We start from the raw sequence: 25,340 nt of genomic DNA on the forward strand, positions 1-25,340 counted from the left end.
AGTACCTCATGGAGATACAGCAGAGAACTAAGTACACTGCTGGCCAAACCGGTCACTTAGGTAACCCATGAATCTGAACAGCTGCTTTTAAAATCAAAACATCAAGTTCAAGCACATTAGCACTGTATCTGCCAAGGGCAAGTTCAAGCCTCTTGTTCCAGCTTTCAAGCCCTAAGTCACTCAGCCCCATCCTGTATTTGAGAGAGACTCTGTTCCCATATCTCCTCCTGCAATCTGCCAGTAATGCCAGCTGCAACACCACCTTCATTTCCTTCACTGACTGAAGAGCCTGCGATTGTTACCATAATTCTCATTGAATATCATGGTTGGAAGGGACCTCAGGAGGTCATCTAGTCCAACCCTCTGCTCAAGGCAAGACTAATCCCCAGATAGATTTTTGCCTCAGATCCCTAAATGGCCCCCTCAAGGATTAAACTCACAACCCTGGGTTTAGCAGGCCAATGCTCAAGCCACTGAGCTATCCATACCTCCCCTTCCCTAATGACATATCCTTCACTGTTGGCTAAACTCCCTGAAGCAGAGACTGGGTCTGTGCTCATTTCTGCGAAGAGCCTAACACACAATGGGATAAATAGTAAAGAAGTGGGGACAACATGAATTTGCATATATGCCTGAGCAGATACCACCCAGCCCCTTTCCCTAAACCTACAGGATTCCACCTGGAAATACAATGGGGAAGATTCATCTCACCTTCCTCTTCCTCACTACTGCCTGAAGGACCATCTGATGGCTTCTGGTGAATAGCCAGTTTGTCACTGGAGGTTGCCATAGTGAGAAGGAAAGCATAGCCCAGAAAGAGGGTCTTGTTGTGGGGCAATGGCCCTTGATGCTCCTCCAGCGTCGAGGGCTCTCCTGTGTGATCTCCACTTTCACAAGGGCTCACAAATTCACCTGCCCTCACTGCCCCTGTGGAAAGAAGGAACTGCTGTGAAAGCCCCAGGATCGGGTCACCCAATGCAATGGCATCAGGGATAAATTCAGGCTGTTCCAGATGGCTCACCGTGCTGGTACTTTTCCTTGGTGGATGCCACTTTGTGCTCCAGAATTAAAAAAAAAAAAAAGTTTCTAAGTTACTTGCCCTCATGGTTGCAAAGAATCTTCAAAAGATAACTGGAGTGTATCTAGCACAATAATGTCTCCTAGAGTGGGCAGACAGCCTGAAACAATAGCTCAGAAAATTGACAGCTGTCCCATTCATTTCCATGAGTGTTAATTCTGAAGTCTAATAATGTCAATATTGTTAGGTATTTCAGTGCTGATCAAAACATACAAGAAAGGGGAGGGATGATCACATCCCTAACATCTGAACAATACTCTGCAAAGCACATCTTGGATGGGCAGAACTTGGGACAGCATTGCAGCTTATTTTTAATCCTTCCACCCAAGGTAAAAGAGCCTCTACATGTCCAGGGAGATGCATAGCCTCAAACACAGGGGCTGTGGGTTCCACACATTTACTCAGGAGAAAGGGGGGGAAAAAAATCTACTTTCACATGCCAGGACAGAAGCCTGCAGCCCCTGAGTTTGTTTAGTGCAGAATGGAAGGTTCTTACCAGGTTTCATTGCTGCAGACTTGCGCCCTCGTTTGGCTGGAGATCTCTCATCTTCAGAGGCAATTAGCTTCCTCTTCCCAGACAGCAGGCCTAGGGCAACACGTGGACTCTCCAGTCCTTTGCGAGTGGGTGTAGTGCTGCTGCTGGAAGTGCCGGGTGAGCCAAAGTTACTGCGTCGCTTCCGCTTCCCCTCCACCAGGTTATCTAAACCACAGTAAGCCAGTGGCCAGTCAACCATCTCCCGCTTCCCCTCACGAAACCCACAAGCATCACCCATCCCAGAGTGATAGACAGCCTCATACGCAGAGCACACAGAGCTTTACACACCATCTCCTGGCCCAGCGGGAGAGAATCAGCTTTCCTACATCTTGTATTTTCGTTCACTCCCCATGAGACTGACTTTTCCTTACCTGCCTTCAGCGAGAGCTGACATGGCATCCCTTCATTGAGCTAAGGCAAGTACTACAGATGCCTCTGCAGCTCCCTCTCTTCCAGTCACCTCCCCCTCTTGGCATCTGTTCCTTCTAGGTGAATCATACCTGTGCAGTGACCACACACAGTGCTGTTGGAGCACCACTAGAAAGCAGAAGCAGCAGAAGCATGATCCATGCTTAATTAGGGCCTGTCCAGGGTCAGTTCCAACTGAATTCTTATAGATATCATGCAATGCCTCAAGGCTGCAAATAGACAAAATATGACTAGCAAAGTCAGTGTGTTGCCAGTAGAATCATAAGCTGACTTCACACCTGGAGTAACACATGGTTTGGATGCAGTTCGGGAAGCCCCCCAACAGTTCTCACCCAGGCTGATGTCAGCTGCCTTGGTCAGCGGTGTGATTGGTTCATACGGACTCAGCCCAAACTGCTCCCGAAGCTTGTTTCCTTGTTCCAAGGACAGGATTACTGCCATACGCTTGTACCATTTCCTCTGGCCTTCCTTTTCAATACAGTAATACAGCTCTCCAGACTCCTTCCGGTGTCCCTTCACCACACCTGACAAGATAGCAAATTAGAACTGTTTACTGACAAGATCTTTGACTCTTCACACAACGCACAGTCAACCTGTGGAACTCCTTGCCAGAGGACGTTGTGAAGGCCAAGACCATAACAAATTTCAAAAAATAACTAGATAAATTCATGGATGATAGGATGGTGTCCCTAGCGTGTTTGCCAGAAGCTGATGATTGCCCATTCTGTTCATTCCCTCTGGGGCACCTGGCACTCACCACTGTTGGCAGACAGGATGCTGGGCTAGATGGACCTTTGGTCTGACCTAGTGTGGCCATTCTTATGTTATGCTCCTGACCCTATCCCACAGCCAGGCACCCTCTTCCCAGCAGACAGCTCCTGCTGGATTCAGTGACCTAGACCAAGGCCACTGGCCTTTTTCAGACCAGAGAGGAAGTGAGGAGTTGAGCTGCAGGAGCACAGCAGTTGTTACCTGCACTGAAATACTCGTCCTCAGAGAGGGCAGTCACCTCAGTTTCCAGTGGAATGGGATCGCAGAGTAAAATATCTTTGCCTAAGACATCACACTCGTATCCATCGTCAAAGAGCAGCTTGTACTTCCCTGCCCCAACATCCTGGGTGATTGTCCCAGAATAGAAGTAGGCATTTGAGGACCACTTGGCTACAACTCGCAGGCCCACAAAGCTGCTCCCAGAGGATAAATCCGCACTGTCCGAGGGACCTGCCACCACCTGCAAGGGAATTTCCGGAGAGTCACTTCGGCGCAAAGTGCAAGGGCCAGCAGCATCAAATCTGTCCCCACCATCTGGTGGGTGAACCACAATGCGCACAAAGGGCTTCTCCTCTGGTGACACTGTAGTCGAGATATCTTCCACCCCTAGCAGGCCACTCCCAGCTGCATCTCTGGGAAAGGGAGACAAAAAAAAAAAAAAAAGATGTGAGCTCCATGGGGAGCAGAGAAAGCAACTATTATGTATCAAAGGAAGATTTCCCAAGCTGGGTACTTGCACAACCACTCCTTTCTCCCCCACCAACCATGAACCAGCCACCTCTCTGCTCATCCCTGCAGTTCCCTACTGAGCCCCTTCTCACCCACTCCTCCCATCATATGCAGCCATCTGTTCCCTATTTGCTCATTCAAAACAGAGACCCGGTTCCATCCTACTTTCCCAGGGTACCTTGTTCCAGTTGCTCGAGATGGCGGGCGGCCCCTTCTCCCTCGCCCACGGGGTGTAAGAGGTGCTTTCCCACCCTGTCGGCTGCCAAGTGCTGCGTCTTCATCCTCCTCACATGCTGTTGCTCCTGTCTGACCGGCCCTGAGAGGGGACCCTGGCTGGCCAGCCCCTTTTCTAGGGCTAGGGAATTAAGTGAGATTATTTCACTGCCCTAGAAGAAACCATCAGCAAATCCACTCCCTCCAAATTTCTATGTGTCCCCGATTTCTGGTGAGAAGTTTGCCTGACAGCCATCTTGCTGGCAGAGTTTCATGAAGCCTACAGGAAGCACTGCATCAAGGGGAGGCAAATTCTGTCCTTTCAGGAAGAAAGGAGGGGTTGGGAAAAATAAAGAAGAACACAGAAGATTTTCCCTTTTCCATATATCAAATCAGATCCCTCCCAGGAAATGTATGCAATACCCCACCCTTTGGACAGTCACCGTCCACTTGTCTTCATGAGACTTAGCAGCTCACCCTCTCCCCAACCTAAGGTTGCCAACCCTCTAGGATTGGCCTGAAGTATCCAGGAATTAATGATTAATCATTAAATATTATGTCATGTGATGAAATCTCCAAGAATACATCCAACCAAAACTGGCAACCCTACCCTAGCCCCACTCCTCAAGGAAGCACCTGCCCTTCTGTCCTCAAGTCATTATACGCACCTCAATTTTCCTAGGACTCCTCTACCACTGGGTAAGGCAAACTCTCCAGCTTCCATTCCGCTGACTTTCCCTTTGAAAGATCCAGCTCCCCTCCCTGAGCTACTGCCACCATGTGTAGCTGACAGGCCACTACTGGCTCCACTAGATGTACGATGGAGACTCGAGACCTTGGATGAAAGGGAGCTGATGTCACCAAGGTCCCCGGAGGTCAGTGACGAGCCCCCTGTTGTTCGGGAGGGGGAGATGTCTGTCTCACTCTCCTGGCAATCCACTATGGGCTCTTCAGTTTCCTGAAAAGGAGAGGTCAGTCTATGTGAGACAGAAGCTGTATGTCGATGGAGGGTCACTAGTGGTCAGATAAGAGCTCTGAGAGAAGAGGAGATCATGTTCGTATCACATGAACCTGAATACATCAATCCAGCCCAAGAGTCTGGACAGATCCAAGAGAGGGAACCCTAACTCAGAAAGGTGCTGGATGAGCTCCATGTGAGCGAGGAGAGGTTAGTTCCCTTGTACAATAACTGGAATTCTTTAAGATATTTGCTTCCTATGGAAGTTCCACCTGAGGGCATATGTGCACCCACACACACTCTTGCCTGGAGATTTTTTCATTAGTAGTACCCGCAGGTCCATATCTGCACCGTATGCCTCTTCGTGCTCCAGTACGGGGGCATATGGGAAGGAGCAGACCGCACCACTCCACTTCCTTCTCAACCTCAAAGCATGGTAAACTTTCAAAGCAGAAGGAAAAGGAGGGTTGGTAGCGGAGCATCTATAGCAACAAAACATCTCAAAGCCTCCAGTTACTGTTCATGGTAAGTAACCTCTTCCTTCTTGGAGTTACTATCCTACGGGCACTCCACATGAGGAGATTCCTCAGCCACATCACAATGCAAAGGAGGGTGCTGAGGAGATAGATTCAGTTCAGAGGGTAGAACAGCCTCACCAAAGGCTGCATCTGCTCTGGAGGCCTGTACTAAGGCATAACACTATAAGAACATGTTCATGGGGGATGAGTGGGCTGCCTTACAAATGTCCTTGATGAATACCTGCCTAAGGAGGGCTATGGAAGTTGATTGAGCCCTTCTGGAAGGAGCAGTGACTTTAGGAGGAAGTGTACACCAGAGGATGCATACCATGCCAGAATATACCCCAAAACTCATTTAGGTAGTCTCTGGGTGGAAATAAGAGTGAACCCTCATCCTCTCAGCAAAGGAGAGGAAGAGCCTGGGGGAAACCCTGGAGGGTGTAGTCCTGTGTAGATAGAAGGACAGAGCTTTAATTATATCTGAAGTATGGAGACTGGCCTCCTGCCTTAAAGAGTGAGGCTCGGGGTAAGAGACTGGTAGTTGGATGTCCTGAGGGATTTGGAACTCCGATGAAACAGAATGGGGATGCAAAGTAACTTTGTTTGGATAGAACACTGTGCAGTAGGCTAGGCATGAGGGCATCTACTTCCCCATCTCTCCTGGCTGAAGTGACTACCACGAGGAAAGAAGTCTTGAAGGACAGGTGGAGGAACAAACAGGTTCCCATGAGTCTGAAAGGAAGACTTAACACAGTAAGCATGAAATTGAGGTGCCAGGATGAAGTAGGAAGGAATTGAAAGAAACAGGTTAAGGAGGGTTACCTCCTGGCATACCAGGGTACAATCCAGACTAATGAGTAGCTGGGTCACCCTTGCCCTGTAACCTGCGTGCCCTTTATAATGCTTTGCTGCTGTAGTCTCCAACCTGGACTGCTCACAGCCTCCAGCATGGAAGTCTTACCAGCCTAGGTTATGCTGCAGGGTGACTCCCAGTCCCAGATTTTCTTCCAGAAAAGTATGGCCTGTACTGCCCAGCCCTCTCCTGAACAGTACAAATATGTGAAATCTGTTATTCCTTTATGGGAGTAATAGGCACACAACTTATTACACCAAATGGAGTCCCCCAGACAGTTCAACTTGAACACACTAGATTAGCAAAAATAATAAAACAGTTTATTAACTACAAAGAGATATTTTAAAGGAGTACAAGTAATAAGGCGTAAAAGTAAAAAAAGTTACAAGAAAAATAAATTGCTTACTGGTGCTTAACTTAGAGTATATTAGAGAGATTGAAAACAATGTTACCTGATCTGTTGATTGTATATTAGTTATACTGATTATTTAAGAATCCCTAATTAACCACTTTGTGGTTTGGCAGGATTTCATTCCAAGATCAGGCCCAAATTTATTAGAATTACTATCAATCTGGGAAGCCCAACGTCCACAGGAGCATCACACACTGAGGAAAAACCTTTCGCGGTTGCAATAGTTTTATTAGCAGGTCGGAAAAATCACAAACACTTCAATCCAGAGATAATATAAAATGAACATCTGAGCATCCATCTACTCACACCATCCCTTGCAGTAACCCATTGTTAGTCATTATCTCCTTCATCACCATCATCAGGTGTCATCCTGGTGTCTCCCAAGGCCCGTAGGCCCAGGATATAGCGTTTATAACGGGTTATGCTGATGCCCATGATGCATATTCATTAGAAGTTTCAGATCCATTTCATTATTTGAACGTTCACACCCCGCAAATGTTGGAGTGTCCTTTTCCCATAAGTAACTAGGCCTTTTACCTCAAGCTTATTAGCATATATCTTACTTATTTACCATGGCATTCTTACGGTTGGACTTCTGCTTATGTTCCTAACTTAAAATATCTCAAGCTAGCATCAACAAGTATATATTATGGTTACCAATCAGCAGTTTAGTCATTACAGCATTCTATCTTCTGACAAGAACAGCCATAATGGGTCAGACAAAAGGTCCATCTAGCCCAGTATCCTGTCTTTCAAGAGTGACCAATGCCAGGTTCTTCATAGGGAATGAACAGAACAGGTAATCATTGAGTTATCCATCCCTGTCACCCATTCCCAGCTTCTGATCAAGAGTTACTCTTGGTTAGCTGCTTATCCTAAGGCTTTTTAGGCCTTGATTAGTTTAGCTAAACTATTGTTTTGCAGGCCTTGAGGTTTGTAGACACATTGCATTACTGTCTTAACTTATACCTATGTCTTACACCTAGCAAATACATATACCTATAGGCTATAAGAACATAAGTAATTGCTTTTGATATTCTAAACTTGCCCCTTTTGGACAAATCTGTCCAAACAGTAATAACTACACTCTTAAAAATGCCTTAAAGACAAGAGCATCCTTGGAAGTGTGATAAATGTGTTAGGTACTAAAGGACTAAATTGATTATTGTAAGTTAATGTAATAAGAAATATTGGTAATCTCCATTGTTTCTTGGTGTAATTGCTGAGCCTCAACTCTACAGTCTGAGATAATGGCTTGAAAGACTTTACTGTGTGTATAGCACACACCCAGAACAGTAGCTATGTCTACACTTGAGTTCTAACATAAGAACGGCCATACCAGGTCAGACCAAAGGTTCATCTAGCCCAGTATACTGTCTACCGACAGTGGCCAATGCCAGGTGCCCCAGAGGGAGTAGACCTAACAGGCAATGATCAAGTGATCTCTCTCCTGCCATCCATCTCCATCCTCTGACGGACAGAGGCTAGGGACACCATTCCTTACCCATCCTGGCTAATAGCCATTTATGGACTTAACCACCATGAATTTATCCAGTTCTCTTTTAAACGCTGTTATAGTCCTAGCCTTCACAACCTCCTCAGGTAAGGAGTTCCACAAGTTGACTGTACGCTGCGTGAAGAAGAACTTCCTTTTATTTGTTTTAAACCTGCTGCCTATTAATTTCATTTGGTGACCCCTAGTTCTTGTATTATGGGAATAAGTAAATAACTTTTCCTTATCCACTTTCTCCACATCACTCATGATTTTATAGACCTCTATCATATCCCCCACAAGTCTCCTCTTTTCCAAGCTGACGAGTCCTAGCCTCTAATTTCTCCTCAGATGGGACCCGTTCCAAACCCCTAATCATTTTAGTTGCCCTTTTCTGAACCTTTTCTAGTGCCAGTATATCTTTTTTGAGATGAGGAGACCACATCTGTACGCAGTATTCGAGAAGTGGGCGTACCATCAATTTATACAAGGGCAATAATATATTCTCAGTCTTACTCTTTATCCCCTTTTTAATGATTCCTAACATCCTGTTTGCTTTTTTGACCGCCTCTGCACACTGCGTGGACATCTTCAGAGAACTATCCACGATGACTCCAAGATCTTTTTCCTGACTCGTTGTAGCTAAATTAGCCCCCATCATATTGTATGTATAGTTGGGGTTATTTTTTCCAATGTGCATTACTTTAATTTATCCACATTAAATTTCATTTGCCATTTTGTTGCCCAATCACTTAGTTTTGTGAGATCTTTTTGAAGTTCGTCATAGTCTGCTTTGGTCTTAACTATCTTGAGCAGTTTAGTATCATCTGCAAACTTTGCCACCTCACTGTTTACCCCTTTCTCCAGATCATTTATGAATAAGTTGAATAGAATTGGTCCGAGGACTGAACTGCTGATTGCATACTAACGTGGTTCTGGGTGAACTAATAAATTGTTTGTTGAAGAATAAGCAAGTGTCCTGATTTAAGAAATATTTTTCAAGTTAAAAGTTGACTTGAAAAGAACCCAGCATTAGAAAAATTAGTAAGCTAACAGTCCTTAGACTAAATAAAAAGGGACTATCCTAAAATATTCCATTCTACGTTGGCTATAAACACTTATCCAATTGGCAAACCTAGTTTGTTAGATTTCAGCTTTAAATCTAAGAGGCACCTTGGCAAGTTCATAAAAATGTATTCCTTTTCATGCTTACATCAAGTCAGTGAAGGATCCAAAACAAAAATCTAAGGTACTTTCTGTGAGTCAGGTGAATAGAGATGTGAAAGTACATGTCCTGAAGGTCAAGAGCTGAGAGTCTAAGAGAACCAAGGAGGGTATTATAGCAGTAGATAGGGTAACCATAGTAAATCTGAAACACTGAATGAAGATACTGAGACTTCAAAGGTGGAGGATTAACCCCCAACACCCTTTCTTCTTTGGAACCAGAAAGTAGAGGGGATAGAAGCCTCTTCCTTTGAATTCTGAGGTTACTTCCTCCTCAACCCCAAGATGTATTAAGGAGTTCACTTCCTGTTCCAGAAGAGAGCAGAGAGAGCAGAGAGTGTTCAAGAGAGCAGTCCCTGAAAAGGGACAGGGAAGCAGGGGGTAGGCAGAGACTGGAACCAAATGGAATATGCCCAGGCTTAATAACCTCAGGCCAGTGGGTCCCTTAAGATATTCCATCCAGTCTTCCAGAAAAAAGAAGAAAGGTTCCAAACAGGGTGAGGAAAGTAGGATCTGTAGGAGGTTCCATAGGGCTCCAGACACTCACTGTACCTCCCTCCAAAAACTAGTTCTGATGCATGTCAGATGGAGCAAGACGGAGCTGATGATTGATGCCTGTAGAATCTCCTTCTCCTGTGCAGGGGCTCAGACATGCGCTACTATATCTGGCATTTGCAGTTGCAATAAGGCTGCTGTCTCTGTGGTTGCTTTCTCTGCAACATGAGAATATAAGAGGTCCAATGACTGAAGAATCGCCCTAGTGTCCCTATGACTGTGGAGCGCTTCATCCATAATACTGGCAAACAGATAAGCCCACTTGAACAGGAGGTCCTCTGTGGCAGTTTGCACCTATTGTAAGATACCACATGGAGGCAAGAAGCATGGTTCATGACAGCGGTGGATGCCATGGTCTTTCCACCATATCTAAGGCATCCAGAGTGGCTTGGAGGAAGGTCCTGGCCATCAGTGGTCCTTCTACCATCAAGGTTCTCAGTTCCTCCTGCTGGTCCTGTGGCAAGAGGTCCATCTTTGTCTCCCCAAAGAAGAAAGTCATACTTCGAGAGCAAAGCTTGATAAATCTGCCACCCTCATTTGGAGGCAGGTAGAGGAATAGATCTCGCTGCCAAAGAGATCTAATCTTTTCAAATCCTTCTCTCAAGGGGCATTTTTAGAAGCTCTTTAGATTTCTACTGAATCACCTGCACTACCAGGAAGCCAGAGGTCAGGCATTGAAAGAACTACTCAAATCCCTTTGCAGGGTCCTGCTATTTTCTGTCCACTTTCTTTGAGGTAGGTGGGATGGAAGTCAGAATATGCCAGATCACCTTAGAAGGCTCAAGGAGACCCTCATTAATGGACACTGCTATCATGCCCGTTGTTGCTGTGTATTCAACAGTTTATGTTGTTTCTCCTGCATGTCCAGCTCTTGGTGAGCCTCTTGAGGTGCTTTTGGAAAACGAGATATTATTTACCTTTACAGTAATAAATTCTTTAACATGTTTTGTTCTTAAAGTGTGTACACATATCTCCTTTCAATCAGATTTTTGGTACCAATGCCCATGGGGTCTGGACTTGCATCCTGTACATCCTCGTGCTCTGATCCAAGGGCATATATGGAACTCTCTCAATTACAAAATTTGGCATGGCAAGGACTCCAAAATAGAGGGAAAGGAGAGAAAAGTGGAGTGCCCACTGAGACAAAACATCTAGAACAGCAGCAGTTACTCTACAGGTAAGTAGCCATCCTTCGAGTATTTGTCCCTGCCAATGCTCCACATTAGGTGGCTCCCGAGCAGTGTCCCAGTAATGGACGTGGGTGCTGAAGAGAGATCTGGTACAGATCGGAGAACAGCTGCACCTGCCTTGGAAGCATGCACAATAGCATGGTGCTGAGAAAAAGGGTGCAAAATGACCAGGCATCAGCTTTTCAAATGTCTGCAATAGGCATGTTCTAAAGCAGGGCAACAGATGTGGATTGTGCCTAGTGGAATGGGCAGTCTCACAGAAGACACTCCTCCTCATCAGATTCAGTAGTAGATTTGATGGTTATTAGCATACATGTTAATTAGTAAATTACTTGGGGGGGGAGGGGGAGGCACATGACAACTCCCTACCAGGTTGGATAGATTCCGAAGAGGGGAAACTGATCCCAGGGCCCTCACTATGGCCAGTAGGAGGAGTCAACAAGTGGTAATAGGAGTCTGAGTGACTGAGTCAAGTGAGGTGGTGGCTGGTCCCAGGGCTGTGTGGTTCTCCTGGGAAATGGATAAGGGCGGTACAGAAGGAGTAGTTCTTCTGATGGGTCTGAGTCTCCCGAGGAGGAAAAAGCAGACTTGGGTTCCAGTGTTGGTACTGTCAGTGCTGTTGGAGAGGTGTAAACTGTGTGTGAGTGTAGATAGGCTCCGTCCTTCAGGGAAGGTCTCTTGCAGGAGATATAAGCTCCCTGGAAATGGAGGGTCCTGATGGAGGGTGGATTCTGGAAGGGACATAGAGAGATCATCTAGTCCATTCCCCTGCACTCATGGCAGGACTAAGTATTATCTTGACCATCCCTGACAGGTGTTTGTCTAACCTGATCTTAAAAATCTCCAATGATGGAGATTCCTCAACCTCCCAAGGCAATTTATTCCAGTGCTTAACCACCTTGACAGGAAGTTTTTCCTAATGTCCAACCTAAATGGCCCTTGCTGCAATATAAGCCCATTGCTTCTTGTCCTATTCTCAGAGAACGTAAGAATATAAGAATAGCCCTACTGGGTCAGACCAAAGGTCCATCTAGCCCAACATCCTGTCTTCCGACAGTGGCCAGTGCTAGGTGCCCCAGAGGAAATGAACAGAACAGGTAATCACAAGTGATCCATCCCGTCGCTCATTCCCAGCTTCTGGCAAACAGAGGCTAGGGACACCATCCCTGCCCATCCTGGCTAATAGCCATTGATGGATCTATCCTCCATGAATTTATCTAGTTCTTTTTTGAACCCTGTTATGGTCCTGGCCTTCACATCCTCCTCCTACAAGGAGTTCCACAGGTTGACTGTGCGCTGTGTGAACAAATACTTCCTTTTATTTGTTTTAAACCTGCTGCCTATTAATTTTATTTGGTGACCCCTAGTTCTTGTGTTATGAGAAGTAGTAAACACTTCCTTATCTACTTTCTCTACACCAGTCATGATTTTATAGACCTCAACCATATCTCCCCTTAGCCATCTCTTTTCCAAGCTGAAAAGTCCCCATCTTATTAATCTCTCCTCATACAAAAGCTGTTCCATACCCGTAATCATTTTTGTTGCCCTTTTCTGAACCTTTTCCAATTCCAATATATCTTTTTTGAGATGGGGCGACCACATCTGCACACAGTATTCAAGATGTGGGCATACCACGGATTTATATAGAGGCAAACATGATATTTTCTGTCCTACTATCTCTTTCTTAATTATCCCCAGCTTTCTCTTTGCTTAATTTTGACTGCCGCTGCACATTGAGTGGATGTTTTCAGAGAACCATCCACAATGATTCCAAGATCTCTTTCTTGAGTGGTAACAGCTAATTTAGACCCCATAATTTTATATGTATAGTTGGGATTATGCTTTACAATGTGCATTACTTTGCATTTATCAACATTAAATTTAATCTGCCATTTTGTTGACCAGTCACCCAGTTTTGAGAGTCTTTTGTGTAACTTTTTGCAGTCTGCCTTGGTCTTAACTATCTTTAGTAATTTTGTATCATCTGCACATTTTGCCACCTCACTGTTTACCCCCTTTTCCAGATCATTTATGAATGTCGAATAGGACTGGTTCCAGAACAGACCCCTGGGGGACACCACTATTTACCTCTCTCCATTCTGAAAACTGACCATTTATACCCACCCTTTGTTTCTTATCTTTTAACCAGTTACCAATCCATGAGAGGACCTTCCCTCTTATCCCATGGCAGCTTACTTTGCATAAGAGTCTTTGATGAGGGACCTTGTCAAAGGCTTTCTGAAAATCTAAGTGCGCTATATCCACTGGATCCCCTTGGTCCACATACTTGTTGACCCCCTTCAAAGAATTTCTAGTACAATGGTGAGGCATGATTTCCCTTTACAAAAAACACGTTGACTTTTCCTCAACAAATTATGTTCATCTATGTGTCTGACAATATTCTTCTTTATTATCATTTCAACCAGTTTGCCTGGAACTGAAGTCAGGCTTACAGGGATCACCTCTGGAGCCCTTCTTAAAAATTGGCGTCAACATTAGCTATCCTCCAGTCATCTGGTACAGAAGCTGATTTAAATGATAGGTTGCAGACTACAGTTAGTAGTTCTGAAGGAACTCAAATGTAAAATTGCAGAACTCTTGGGTAAATACCATCTAGTCCTGGTGACTTATTACTGTTTTGTTTATCAATTTGTTCCCAAACCTCCTCTAATGATACTTCAATTTGGGACAGTTCCTCAGATCTGTCACCTAAAAAGAATGGCTCAGGTTTGGGAATCTCCCTCACATCCTCAGCTGTGAAGATCGATGCAAAGAATTCAATTAGTTTCTCTGCAATGGCCTTATCGTCCTTGAGTGGTCCTTTAGCATCTTGATTGTCCAGTAGCCCCACTGGTTGATTATCAAGCTTCCTGCTTCTGATGTACTTAAAAAAAAATTGCTATTACTTTTTGAGTCTGGCTAACTTTCTCAAATTCTTTTTTGGCCTTCCTAATTGTAGTTTTACATTTCATTTGCCAGAATTTATGCTCCTTTCTATTTTCCTCACCAGGATTTAACTTCCACTTTTTAAAGGACGCCTTTTTGCCTCTCACTGCTTCTTTTACTTTGTTGTTTAGCCACAGTGGCTCTTTTTTAGTTCTCTTAAATGTATACCCCAAATTAAAAAACATAGTAAGTTGAGCTTCTATTATGGTGTCTTTAAAAAGTTTCCATGCAGCTTGCAGAGCTTTCACTTTTGGCACTGTACCCTTTAATTTCTGTTTAACCAACCTCCTCATTTTTGGGTCATTCCCCTTTCTGAAATTAAATGCTAGTGTTGGGCCGCTGTCGTGTTTTTCCTGCCACAGAGCTATTACATTTAATTATATTATGGTCACTATTACCAAGAGGTCCAGCTATATTCACCTCTTGGACAAGATCCTGTGCTCCAATTAGGACTAAATTAAGAATTGCCTCTCCTCTGGTGGGTTCCAGGACCTGCTGCTCCAAGAAGCAGTCATTTAAGGTGTCAATAAACTATCCCTGCATCCCGTCCTGAGGTGACATGTACCCAGTCAATATGGGGATAATTGAAATCCCCCATTATTATTATTACTGAGTTTTTTTATTGTAATAGCTTCTCTAATCTCCCTGAGCATTTCACAGTCACTATCACCATCCTGGTCAGGTGGTCGGTAATGTATCCCTATCGCTATATCCTTATTATTCGAGCATGGAATTTCTATCCATAGAGATTCTCTGGTACAGTTTGATTCATTTACAATTTTTACTTCATTTGACTCTACGCTTTCTTTCACATATAATGCCACTCCCCCACCAGCACAACCTGTTCTGTCCTTCCAGTGTATTTTGTACTCTAGTATTACTTGTATTCCATTGATTATCCTCATTCCACCAAGTTTCTGTGATGCCTATTATATCAATATCCTCATTTAATACGAGGCATTCTAGTTCACCCATTTTATTATTTAGACTTCTAGCATTGGTATACAAACACTTTAAAAACTTGGTTACGGAGAACATTTTTTCTTCCTCATCCTTGTAACAACCTTTTATAAGCAGCAAAGAATCCTGTGGCACCTTATAGACTAACAGACGTTTTGCAGCATGAGCTTTCGTGGGTGAATACCCACTTCTTCAGATGCAAGTGGTGGAAATTTCCAGGGGCAGGTTTATATATGCAAGCAAGAAGCAAGCTAGAGATAACGAGGTTAGTTCAATCAGGGAGGATGAGGCCCTGTTCTAGCAGTTGAGTGAAAACCAAGAGAGGAGAAACTGGTTCTGTAGTTGGCAAGCCATTCACAGTCTTTGTTTAATCCTGAGCTGATGGTGTCAAATTTGCAGATGAACTGGAGCTCAGCAGTTTCTCTTTGAAGTCTGGTCCTGAAGTTTTTTTGCTGCAGGACGGCCACCTTAAGATCTGCTATTGTGTGGCCAGGGAGGTTGAAGTGTTCTCCTACATGTTTTTGTATATTGCCATTCCTAATATCTGATTTGTGTCCATTTATCCTTTTCCTTAGAAAGGATAGCTTGCTTCTTGCTTGCATATATAAACCTGCCCCTGGAAATTTCCACCACTTGCATCTGAAGAAGTGGGTATTCACCCACGAAAGCTCATGCTGCAAAACGTCTGTTAGTCTATAAGGTGCCACAGGATTCTTTGCTGCTTTTACAGATCCAGACTAACACGGCTACCCCTCTGATACTTGACAACCTTTTATGTACTTGAAAACTTATCTCCCCACCCCTTAGTCTTCTCTTCTCCAGATTAAACCCATTGTTTCAATCTTCCCACAAGCCATGTTTTCTAGACCTTTAATCACTTTTGTTGCTCTTCTCTGGATTTTCTCCAGTTTGTCCACAACTTTCTTGAAATGTGGCTCCCAGAACTGGAAAAATACTTCAGTTGAGGCCTAATCAGCACAGAGCAGAGTGGAAGAATTACTTTTTGTGTCTTGCTTACAACACTCCTACTAGTACATCGCAGAATGATGATGTTCGCTTTTTTTTGCAACTGTGTGACACGGCTGACTCATATTTAGCTTGTTATCCACTATGACCCCCAGAGCCCTTTCTGCAGTACTCCTTCCTAGGCAGTCATTTCCCATTTTGTATGTGTGCAACTAATTCTTCCTTCCTAAGTGGAGTACTTTGCATTTGTCCTTATTGAATTTGATCCTATTTACTTCAGACCATTTTTCCAGATAATTTTGAATTTTAATCCTATCCTCCAAAGCAATTACAACCCCTTCCTGCCTGGTATCACCATAAACTTTATACGTGTACTCTCTATGCCATCATCTAAATAACTGATGAAGATATTGAACAGACCCAGACTCAGAACTGATCCCCGTGGGACCCCGCTCGATATGTCCTTCCAGCTTGACTGCAAACTACTGATAACTACTCTCTGGGAAAGGTTTTCCAACCAGTTATGCACCCAGCATGCAGACAGTTAGTGCACGGTACACTGGATCACTGCAGATTTCACACCCCAGCTTACCATGCATTAACTCACCATTTAGACATGTCCTAATTTTCAGTCAGCCACTTTCCAAACCACCGTTCTTCAGATGGGCCGAAGGTTCCTCACTCTCAGCAACAGCAGAGTCCCAAGGATGGTTGCAATTTAAATCTAACCTGCCAGTTGTCTGAATACCAAAAAGGCACACTATTTCTTAATGCAGGTGTATGTTCACACAGCAGTAGTAGTAATTAATCTCTCATTTATATAGGGTCATATATCTGTATACGGGCTCATCTTATTTTGTAAGATATAAGAACATGGATCTCAGCCTGAAAGCATAAGATGTTTTAATGCCCCAAGCTATGTTCCCTCTAAGGTGCGTGCCTGCGCAGGAGGCCACCAAGGGCCGCACAGGTGTGCACACTGCACTCAGGGGCATGGGGTGACATAGGGGGTGATGATGGGGGAGCTTGGGGCATGTAGGGCTGCAGTGACTCCCCCAGTCCCAGGGCTGCTGCAGCCAAGGAGAGAAACGCTCTCCCCCAGCTCAGGTGCTGCTGCAGGAAGAAAGGGCTGGAGGGAGTCCTCTCTCCCTGTCGCAGCCCTGGGCAGCCTGCACCCCAACCCCACATCCCCAGCCCTACCACAGAGCTTGCACCCCAACCCTTTGCCCCAGTCCAGAGCCCCTTCCCAAACCCTGAACCCTTCATCCCAGCCCCACAGCCCACACCCCCTATGCCCAAGCCCTGAGCCCCCTCCCACATTCCAAACTCCTTGGCCTCATCCCTGCCACACATCACCTCCATATTGGTGCACATAACAAAATTCATTCCGCACATAGATGGGAAAAATTAGAGAACATTGAAGGGAATGTTTTTGAGACTTTTCTGATAGGATATTAGGGTTTGGAATGGAAACCCCTCCGAAGTCTCTTGCTCTGGCAAAGCGATCAAGCCGGTTACTACTGATTCCTCCGTCTCCCAGATGGGGAGTTAGCTCCAAAATTAATATAATGCAACACTAAGTTACACAGTTTTGTTATATCACTAAAGATTGTTGTTCCCTCTTGGAATTTTTACCCCTCTGAAACTCTCAATTTTATGAAGGCCAAAACTACAACTGGGTTCAAACAATAATTACGTATGTTCCTGGAGGATAGGTCCAGGAATGGCTATTAGCCAAGCTGATCAGGGATGCAACCCCATGCTCTGAGTGTCCCTAGTCTGACTGCAAGAAACTGGGATTAGATGACAGGGGATGGATTACTCAATAATTGCCCTGTCCTGTCCATTCCCTCTGGGGCACCTGGCATTGGTGACTGTTGGAAGACAGAATACTAGGCTAGATGGACTATTGGTCTGACCCAGTATGGCCGTTTTTATGTTCTTAAACCATCTTTTTCTGCAGAAGGCAAGTGAGGCACCTTCCATCACCTCACACCTGTCTATTACTGGCCTAGTCAAAGGAAGGAGAGAAATAGCAGATATTACTTTAGCGTAGTGTAACATGGTTATCACACAAGAAACGTGGCATCAACACAAGGAAGCAGCTTTTCGTTTAAACATGGTGTGATTCTTAATGAAAGATGTTCAAATCTGATAGGGGTGAGAAAAGATCAGTGCCAGAGCATGGGAGCCTGCTAAGGTCCCTGCTCATTTGGATTTAATCTGTCCTCCAGCAAACAGATCACTACATTCACCCCTGAAATTGGATTTACCTCAATCACCTTCCGCTCTACCTCAGCACCATCTACATAGTAAACATCTGTGATGATACGTGTGACAACTGTGCGCACTTCACGGATGGTTCGCATGTGGCGATGCTGGATGCGGCCTCGGGGTGGCTGGGGCAAGTTAAACTCCTCCTCTCCCTGCAACAACAAAATGAACTAATAAATATGAAAGCAAGCCACCTCACTGCACAAACATTTTTGTTGTGCAATTCTGTGAACACCATGTTACCAGAAGACAACATTCAACAAACTGTTTTAACACCAGACTCTGATCAAATGGAAAATTTCTGCCACGATTCCACACACAGGCTTCTCCACAACATTCTTGATTCTGGGCTGCCTCAGGACTGTTGTGCAAAAGCCTTCATAAATTGTTCAAGGTAACAGAAGCCCAATTCAGCCTGTTACATAATACTTGCAGCTGGAAGCCCGTGCTGTTGCACAAGTAAGGCAGGTGGGTCAAGTAATCCATTATCCATGCAGTGTCCCTCATATAACCAATGCAACTGTTGCATGCAAATTAGCTGTAGAGTAAAGGTAATGATTGGTTGAGTTACATCTGATATCATGATAGTCTAGGACATCGGTTCTCAAACTTTAGCAACCAGAGGACCTCCACTTTTATTTAAAAATTTTCATGGATGCCCAAGCCTACTGATGTTTATTTACATTTGAAGAAAAAAATTCCATGTTCATGAAAAGCTCTATTAATTATTTATAAACTATTGTACCACTAACATTATTATTTATTTTGTTATTTACTATTAGACAGAGATACATAAATGTGTCTGGGGGTAAGGAACTATTCTTTATTTTTATCATCATTAAATCTAAACAGCTAGAAAACTTCACAAAAAACCCCACACAAGCTAACAAAACATTAATGTGAAGGATGTTGTTGTTTTGCCGAAACAAGATCACAAATGTTTGGCTCATTGGTGGAAAGTTGTATTCTTAGATCTGGTTCTACCGTCAGTCGATTTCTGTAGTTTGATTTCACATATAAAAGTGCAGAGAATGCCCATTCACAGAAATATGTTGTGGGAAATGGCATTAAATACTTCAATGCTTTGGTTGACAGTTTGGCATAATCAGGTCTCAGACATAACCAAAAGTCTGTCAGACTGTACTGACTGAAAAATCAATTTCAAAGAGGTGTCACACGAAAGATCCACAAGGCTATTTTCTTCAGATGAAGTTAAACTTTTGGTGGTGTTGACATCTAAAACTGAATGGATCCCTGATCCAATTGTTACCGGAATCAGAAAGAGGACGATAATCCCTGAAGTTGTTCTTCAAAGCCTGCAAATGTTCAATGAGAACGTTTTGTATTTCATCACAGAGCTTTTCTTCTGACGTTTCAAGAAAATCGTTCAGTGTTGGAAATGATTCTCACACACAGTTCTGAAGACAATTTGACCATAAAGTCCCATTTTTTAATCAGTGCTTCTGCTTTGTCTTCAACTTTAAATATAGGTTACAGCTACCCCTGGAAGGCTCAAATTTAGTCCATTCGAATAGGTTAAAATATTGGCCAAGTACGCTACCATAGCTAACCACGAAAAAATCACTGAAATGCTCGCTCAGTTGAAATGTCTCTTTGAAAAAGTATTCATATTTCATCACACAACTCAAACAAGCAGTTGAGTACTTTCCCACAAGACAACCAACGCACTTCTGAAAGTAAAAGAAGCTGTTTCTGATCACTATCCATATCATCGCAAAGGACATTAAAGATGCAGGAATTTAGTGGATGAGCTTTAATAAAGTTGATCACTTTCACCACCTCATCCAGTGTTGTCTTCAGTTTTCCTGCCATTTTTCTGACAGCTAATGATTCTCAGGGTATACAGTAATGATTCCATGTAACTACAGGTATGAGATCCTTAACACGTGCAACGAGTCCACTGTATTTTCCTGACATTGCACAAGCCTCATCAGTACGGATTCCTACCCATTTTGACCACCTGATTTCATTTGTTATTATGAAATCATCCAGACTATTAAACACAGCTTCAGAGGTAGTATGTGTTGGTAATGCATGGCAAAATAGGAAATCTTTGTTAATTTTACTGTCAAATTTGTATCAAATGAATGCCAGCAAATTAGCATTGCCAGAAACATCTGGACTTTCATCCAGTTGCAGTGAATAATATTGGCTTTTGCATACCCTTGTAATTAACTGCTCTTTTATATTCAGACATATCTTCTATTCTACAGGTGACAGTGTTGTTGGATAGTGAGATCAAATTTAAATCTTTTGCAGCTTTATCCCCAGCATTTCAGTGGTCATTGCTTTTGCAGCTGACAGAATTAGTTCCTGTGCAATAGTGTCAGGTTTCCTTGCCTTTGCTATTAGTAGGGATACTTGATAAGAAGCAAACACAGCCTTTTTGTTATCAATTTCTGGCTTGCACATAGTTTTCACTGCTTGCTTTGGAAAAATTCGAAAGATTGGTTCATGTGTTGCTTATATTTAGTTTCTAAATTTGGCTGGTTTCATGCATTCGTTTGATAATAATTCATAGCAGAGAACACATTGTGCTTTCTGCCAGTCTTCAGAATCTGCACTTGTAAATCCAAAAATAAGTATTCGTCACAGTACTTACGTATTTTGCATTTTAGTTCACGTTTGAATAGTTTCACTCTAGTATGATGCACCTTCACTTGAGTCACCATTATTTTTACATTTTAACCAGCGAACCATAATTAATTATTGGCACGTATAATAATGCCAAAAAGTGTATAAAACCAGAAAACACATGTATAATACGACACCACAAAGCAAGGGTAAGAACGTGAGCTTCAACACCCAGGTGCCGGCTTCTAATTTTCCCGGGGAGCGCTCAACCCCCGCTCAGCCCCAGGCCCCGCCCCCACTCCACCCCATCCCCACCCCACCTCTTTCTGCCCCCTCCCCTGAGCATTCCCCATCCCCGCTCCTCTCCCTCCCTCCCAGAGCCTCCTGTTGATCAGCAGGCTGTGGCCCTGGACATGACTCGTGGACCCCCTGGTGTACCCTCGCAGACCCCAGTTCAAGAAACGCTGGTCTAAGACGCTTGGGAAGTCATAGATACATGCCTTACTTTAGCTGAAAGCCTGTGGTGTCACACTGGTGTAATTTGTAAAATCAAAATGGTTGAAAACTTACAAACAGAATGGTCACAAAGTGAATCCCAGTGCTAATTGAACCTAGTGACATTCTGAACAAAAAGAACTCTCAGCCATGCTCCTAGCGGTTTCCTTTGTTTCATACTGAAGCAGACATTCTACAGTTCAGAGTGACCCACAGAGGAACAACCCTGAAATCTTATTATATAGTGTAAGTTAGCAAAGTTGAAGACAAATATTGGTATTAACTAGACTGCTTGGCACAGGCTGAAAGATTCTAGAAACGGGAAGAAGTTAAAATCACCAAAATATGTTTATTGGTTAAAGTTGGGAATGAAGTTCTTCTGTTTCTGGACATTGCTTATTGGGGTGTGGGTGGGGGGAAAATCACTGAAGGGCACAGCAGTTTGGGGGGACTGGAAGAAGCGAGCTCCACCATCATTACTGGTGCTGCCCACACCACTTGCTGGTAGAGTTGGATAAATTGATTTTTCAGTAAAATCAGAACAAATTCAGCTTCAGAAAAGAAAGTGAGCATCTTCCCTCCCCTCCACCTTTATCCCTGTGGTTAGGGCACTTGCCTAGGATGTGGGAGACCCAGGTCTGAATCCCCATTCTGGAGCAGGGACTTGAACTCAGATCTTCCTCTTCTCAGGTGAGCATCCTAATAGCTAAGCTGTTGCCTATTCGGAGATAGGTTGCTCTCAATTGCTCCTATTGAAACTTTTCCACTTTGTATAAATACTTAAATATTCATGGGACCAAAGAGATAGAGAACGACGGGTGAGTAAGGCACTCACCTGGGAGGCAGGAGATGTGGATTCAACTCTTCTTTGCCTGAGTCAAAGGAGGGATCTGAACCCTCATCTCCTATCCCCAAGATGAGTACCTTAAATCACCAGATCCTGAAAGATGTCCTGACCACACCAAGTCAGAAAGGGGAAAACCTACATGACACTAACAGCTTCAGCTACCTTCTTAATAAAACATCTAGGATGCAAGTCAGAGTTTCCGGCTGTGGCCCACTCAGTCACGTCATCTCCCCATTCCACCTCATTTCTCTTCTCTCTTACCTCTCTTTCTGGCTTACACAGTCAAGACAAATCTACTCTTGCAACACTGCTGCAAGTCCCATGACCAGAAAGGCTAGCTAAAAAGCAATGCCTTAAACAGCTTGATGCTGGTAAACGTTTGCCCGGTCTTGGAAAGGCAGATATAACTGTGTGACAAGTCTATACTTTCCCAGCAGTTTGACTGTGACAGCAGAAGAAAGCATCAGATAGAAGTGCTTTCTTTGCTAATCTTTCCCTTTTGTGTGAGTTTGTCTTGTTTCATTTTACAAGGAAATAGGATCAGACTTCAACAGCAACAAGAGCTCAAGACCATCCAAATGAACTTTTTCTTTTCCTCCGAACTGTCAATTGTTAAAATGAAAGCCTTACATAATTATTTATGTTTCAATTTCTTCAGCTGTTTTCCTTCTTCTGTGTGTTTAATAAAAAGGTTTTTAATGGCAATTGTTATAATGAGAGGAAACCAATGATAACTTGATACAAAATCCCAAACCACAAAACTGTTTAATGTTAAAGTAAGATTTAACATCTTAACACTTGTTGGACATGAGATGTCCCCTTATCAAAATATTACCAACCAGTGCTCTGGAAACAGAGCAGAATATGTAAAAAGCCTTAGGAAACAGGAGCTCTCTTCCCATAGTGTTTCCAGTCCAGTAACAGCCCTTGCCCCTTGGCCAGGAAGCTAGATGATTAAACGGGAACATCCAGATCATATTCAGCTTCTCCTTGAGGTAGTCCAATGGCAAGGGTGCCACAGAACTGCAGTAAATGGAAGGAGCCAAAGCTGGATGTGATGAAAACTATGAAAATACCCAATTGGGTCAATTCAATCTGCATAAGTTTATCAAGGAACCTTCTTGCCTAATAGTCATATCCAGGGCCCTGTGTCTCCTTCTGATTTGGAGTTTGCCAGAGAATCCACTAATTGCTTTCATTTAAAACCACCACATATTTTCTAGTGCTTATGTTTGTGAAGAAACCTTCAGAATGTGACCCCAATGCGGTGGTCTTCTCAAGTCTGTACACTTCTTTACAATAGTTCTGAGGCTTTGGTCAGTCCATTCCATTCCTCTCACTGGGTTCATCTCAGGAGGAAAGCTTTAAAATATTGTTCTATTAAATTATTTCTTTCCAGGAACACTCCAGGAACATGCTTATCCATGGCTATTGGATGAAGTCACAGTGATAAGGGCTGGTTGTGTGCAGAAGAGTAAGAGTTCAAACCCCTTCCCTCAAGAAGTTACTTCCACCCCTGCCCAGCAGAGAGAGGGAAAGAGGAAATGTATTACCTTACCTGTATCCTGGGTACAAAAAAGCAAGTCACCTGCCATACTCCTCCCCAGGTGACAGATGCCCAACATTCCACTAAACAGCTCTCCCCACCCACTGAGACTACTTCTCCACTGCAGTTTTGGTACATTCAAAATTTAGGGCTGAGGATGCAAAGTAAAACCACCATAAGGACACTGTACTGACTGGAGTACTATTTTCATATCTAAAGCAGTAAAGACTTCAATTTCAGAACCTAGGGGCTGAAACTACATAAAAGCAATTTGAGCTCTTGCTCATTCTCACCTGGCTGTGCAGAGACTCAGTGTCATCTCCAGGGGCATTCACAAGCTTCTCTCCACTCTCCTCAGTTTGGACCTTGGCATCTTGTTGGCCAGGTCTTTGCCCAGCCATGCTTGTTCCCACTTCTACCTGACTGCTCACTCCTGTCATTGTCTGTGTTGCTGCTGACACAGCTGCTGGGGCCAAAACAGAACCTCCTGTAGTTTGGACCTCTTTGTTACTGGTGCCAGCCCACAACTGCTGGCCTTTATCCCTCTCATGGGCTGCCAGAGCCTTACTCAGCTTCTCCTGTGTGCTCTTCCCTTCCTTTTCAATATCAACTTCCATAGCCTCTCCCTCTCTTGCATGGGATGGCTGATGTTTGGAGTCCTGCTCTGCAGGCTGAGAAACTTTAATTTCCCCACAAGGGATGTGCTTCTGACGCTGTTGCCAAGCTTCAGGATTGTCATGCAGCTCCTCCTCCTCCTGTGTGCTTGGGAAACTGAACAGGTTCCCTCTGCAAACCAATCACATGCAGATCAATATTAAGATGTTCAAAGCAATAGGTGCCCAAGCACCCACCACACACAAGCAGGACTCCCCGTGGCTTTTTAATGGGATGGTCATTTAATAATCTGTTGGGAGTGCATAAGAATCACTTAGTTTTATGCACTGGGAACAGATTAACTGGTGACTCTACTACAACCTTCCTGTAGCTAAACACAGCAGTGTTCCTATAAGTGCCAATGTTCCTTTGAAATGTCAGCACCTCCAAAGGGACCCAACCAGTGGAAAGATGACACTTAGCACAAACTAAAGCATTAACTAAAGTGTGTTTTGCTCCAGGCATCCGACACCAATTAGACACAGCCCTACTGGTAGTTATCCCATCTTCAGGAACCATCACACTTTACTGTACCATTCCTTTGGTGTTACAGTGGCTAATGACAATAAGAAATGTAACGGAGATGTTGTAGAGCAGAAAACACTAATGTTTTCTAAAGTTTTGACTAGACTTTATCTACCTTTTGCTGACTGGCCATTTGCTCCAACCTACTCCCACACTGATTCTCAGTCTCTTCACCTCAGCCCCACTCTACACATACCCCTCATGCATTCCTTCTCTCCCTCTTTTCCCCTGTTCTATCCCTGCCACCCCACTCCCTGTCCTTGTATTTCCATTTGGCTATACCCCCACCAAAAAGGGGGGTGGGTAGTGAAACAAGCATGGCATTTGCTAGTATCTCTTATCTATTTCCCCCACCTTTTGTCTGTATTGTCTAGACAGACAGACAATCTTCTCAGGGCAGGGACTACCCACTGCTCTGTGTCTGTACAGCATCTAGTTCTATGGGGCCTCAATCCTGGTAAGTCCATAGGCACTACCATAACAAACATGATTAATAATACTGTACACAATGTCTGCTGTACGCGAGAGCCCACACCCCTGTAATCTCACTCCCCAATCAACAGATGTCAAGGTGC

At 44.0% G+C, this 25,340-nt stretch overlaps 1 protein-coding gene across 5 annotated transcripts in view; it reads right to left on the reverse strand.

Annotated features, from left to right (window-relative positions):
* Positions 1 to 25,340, reverse strand: part of TP53BP1 (tumor protein p53 binding protein 1) — a 76,558-nt gene that overhangs the window by 5,789 nt on the left and 45,429 nt on the right. For 3 of the 5 annotated variants that reach the window (XM_044979088.1, XM_044979089.1, XM_044979090.1), the window contains 8 exons: positions 23,880 to 24,372; positions 18,103 to 18,255; positions 4,424 to 4,713; positions 3,721 to 3,897; positions 3,015 to 3,445; positions 2,375 to 2,566; positions 1,575 to 1,778; positions 712 to 927 (listed from right to left, as the gene is read on the reverse strand). In XM_044979088.1, coding sequence (XP_044835023.1) covers positions 712 to 927; positions 1,575 to 1,778; positions 2,375 to 2,566; positions 3,015 to 3,445; positions 3,721 to 3,897; positions 4,424 to 4,713; positions 18,103 to 18,255; positions 23,880 to 24,372 — 2,156 coding nt within the window. Of the gene's footprint in view, positions 1 to 711; positions 928 to 1,574; positions 2,252 to 2,374; positions 2,567 to 3,014; positions 3,446 to 3,720; positions 3,898 to 4,423; positions 4,714 to 18,102; positions 18,256 to 23,879; positions 24,373 to 25,340 lie in introns of those variants that run through there. The other 2 variants (XR_006572344.1, XM_044979091.1) reach the window with 2 other exon arrangements.

The sequence above is a fragment of the Mauremys mutica genome, chromosome 11, assembly GCF_020497125.1.
Source record: "Mauremys mutica isolate MM-2020 ecotype Southern chromosome 11, ASM2049712v1, whole genome shotgun sequence".
Classification (NCBI taxonomy): Eukaryota; Metazoa; Chordata; order Testudines; family Geoemydidae; genus Mauremys; species Mauremys mutica.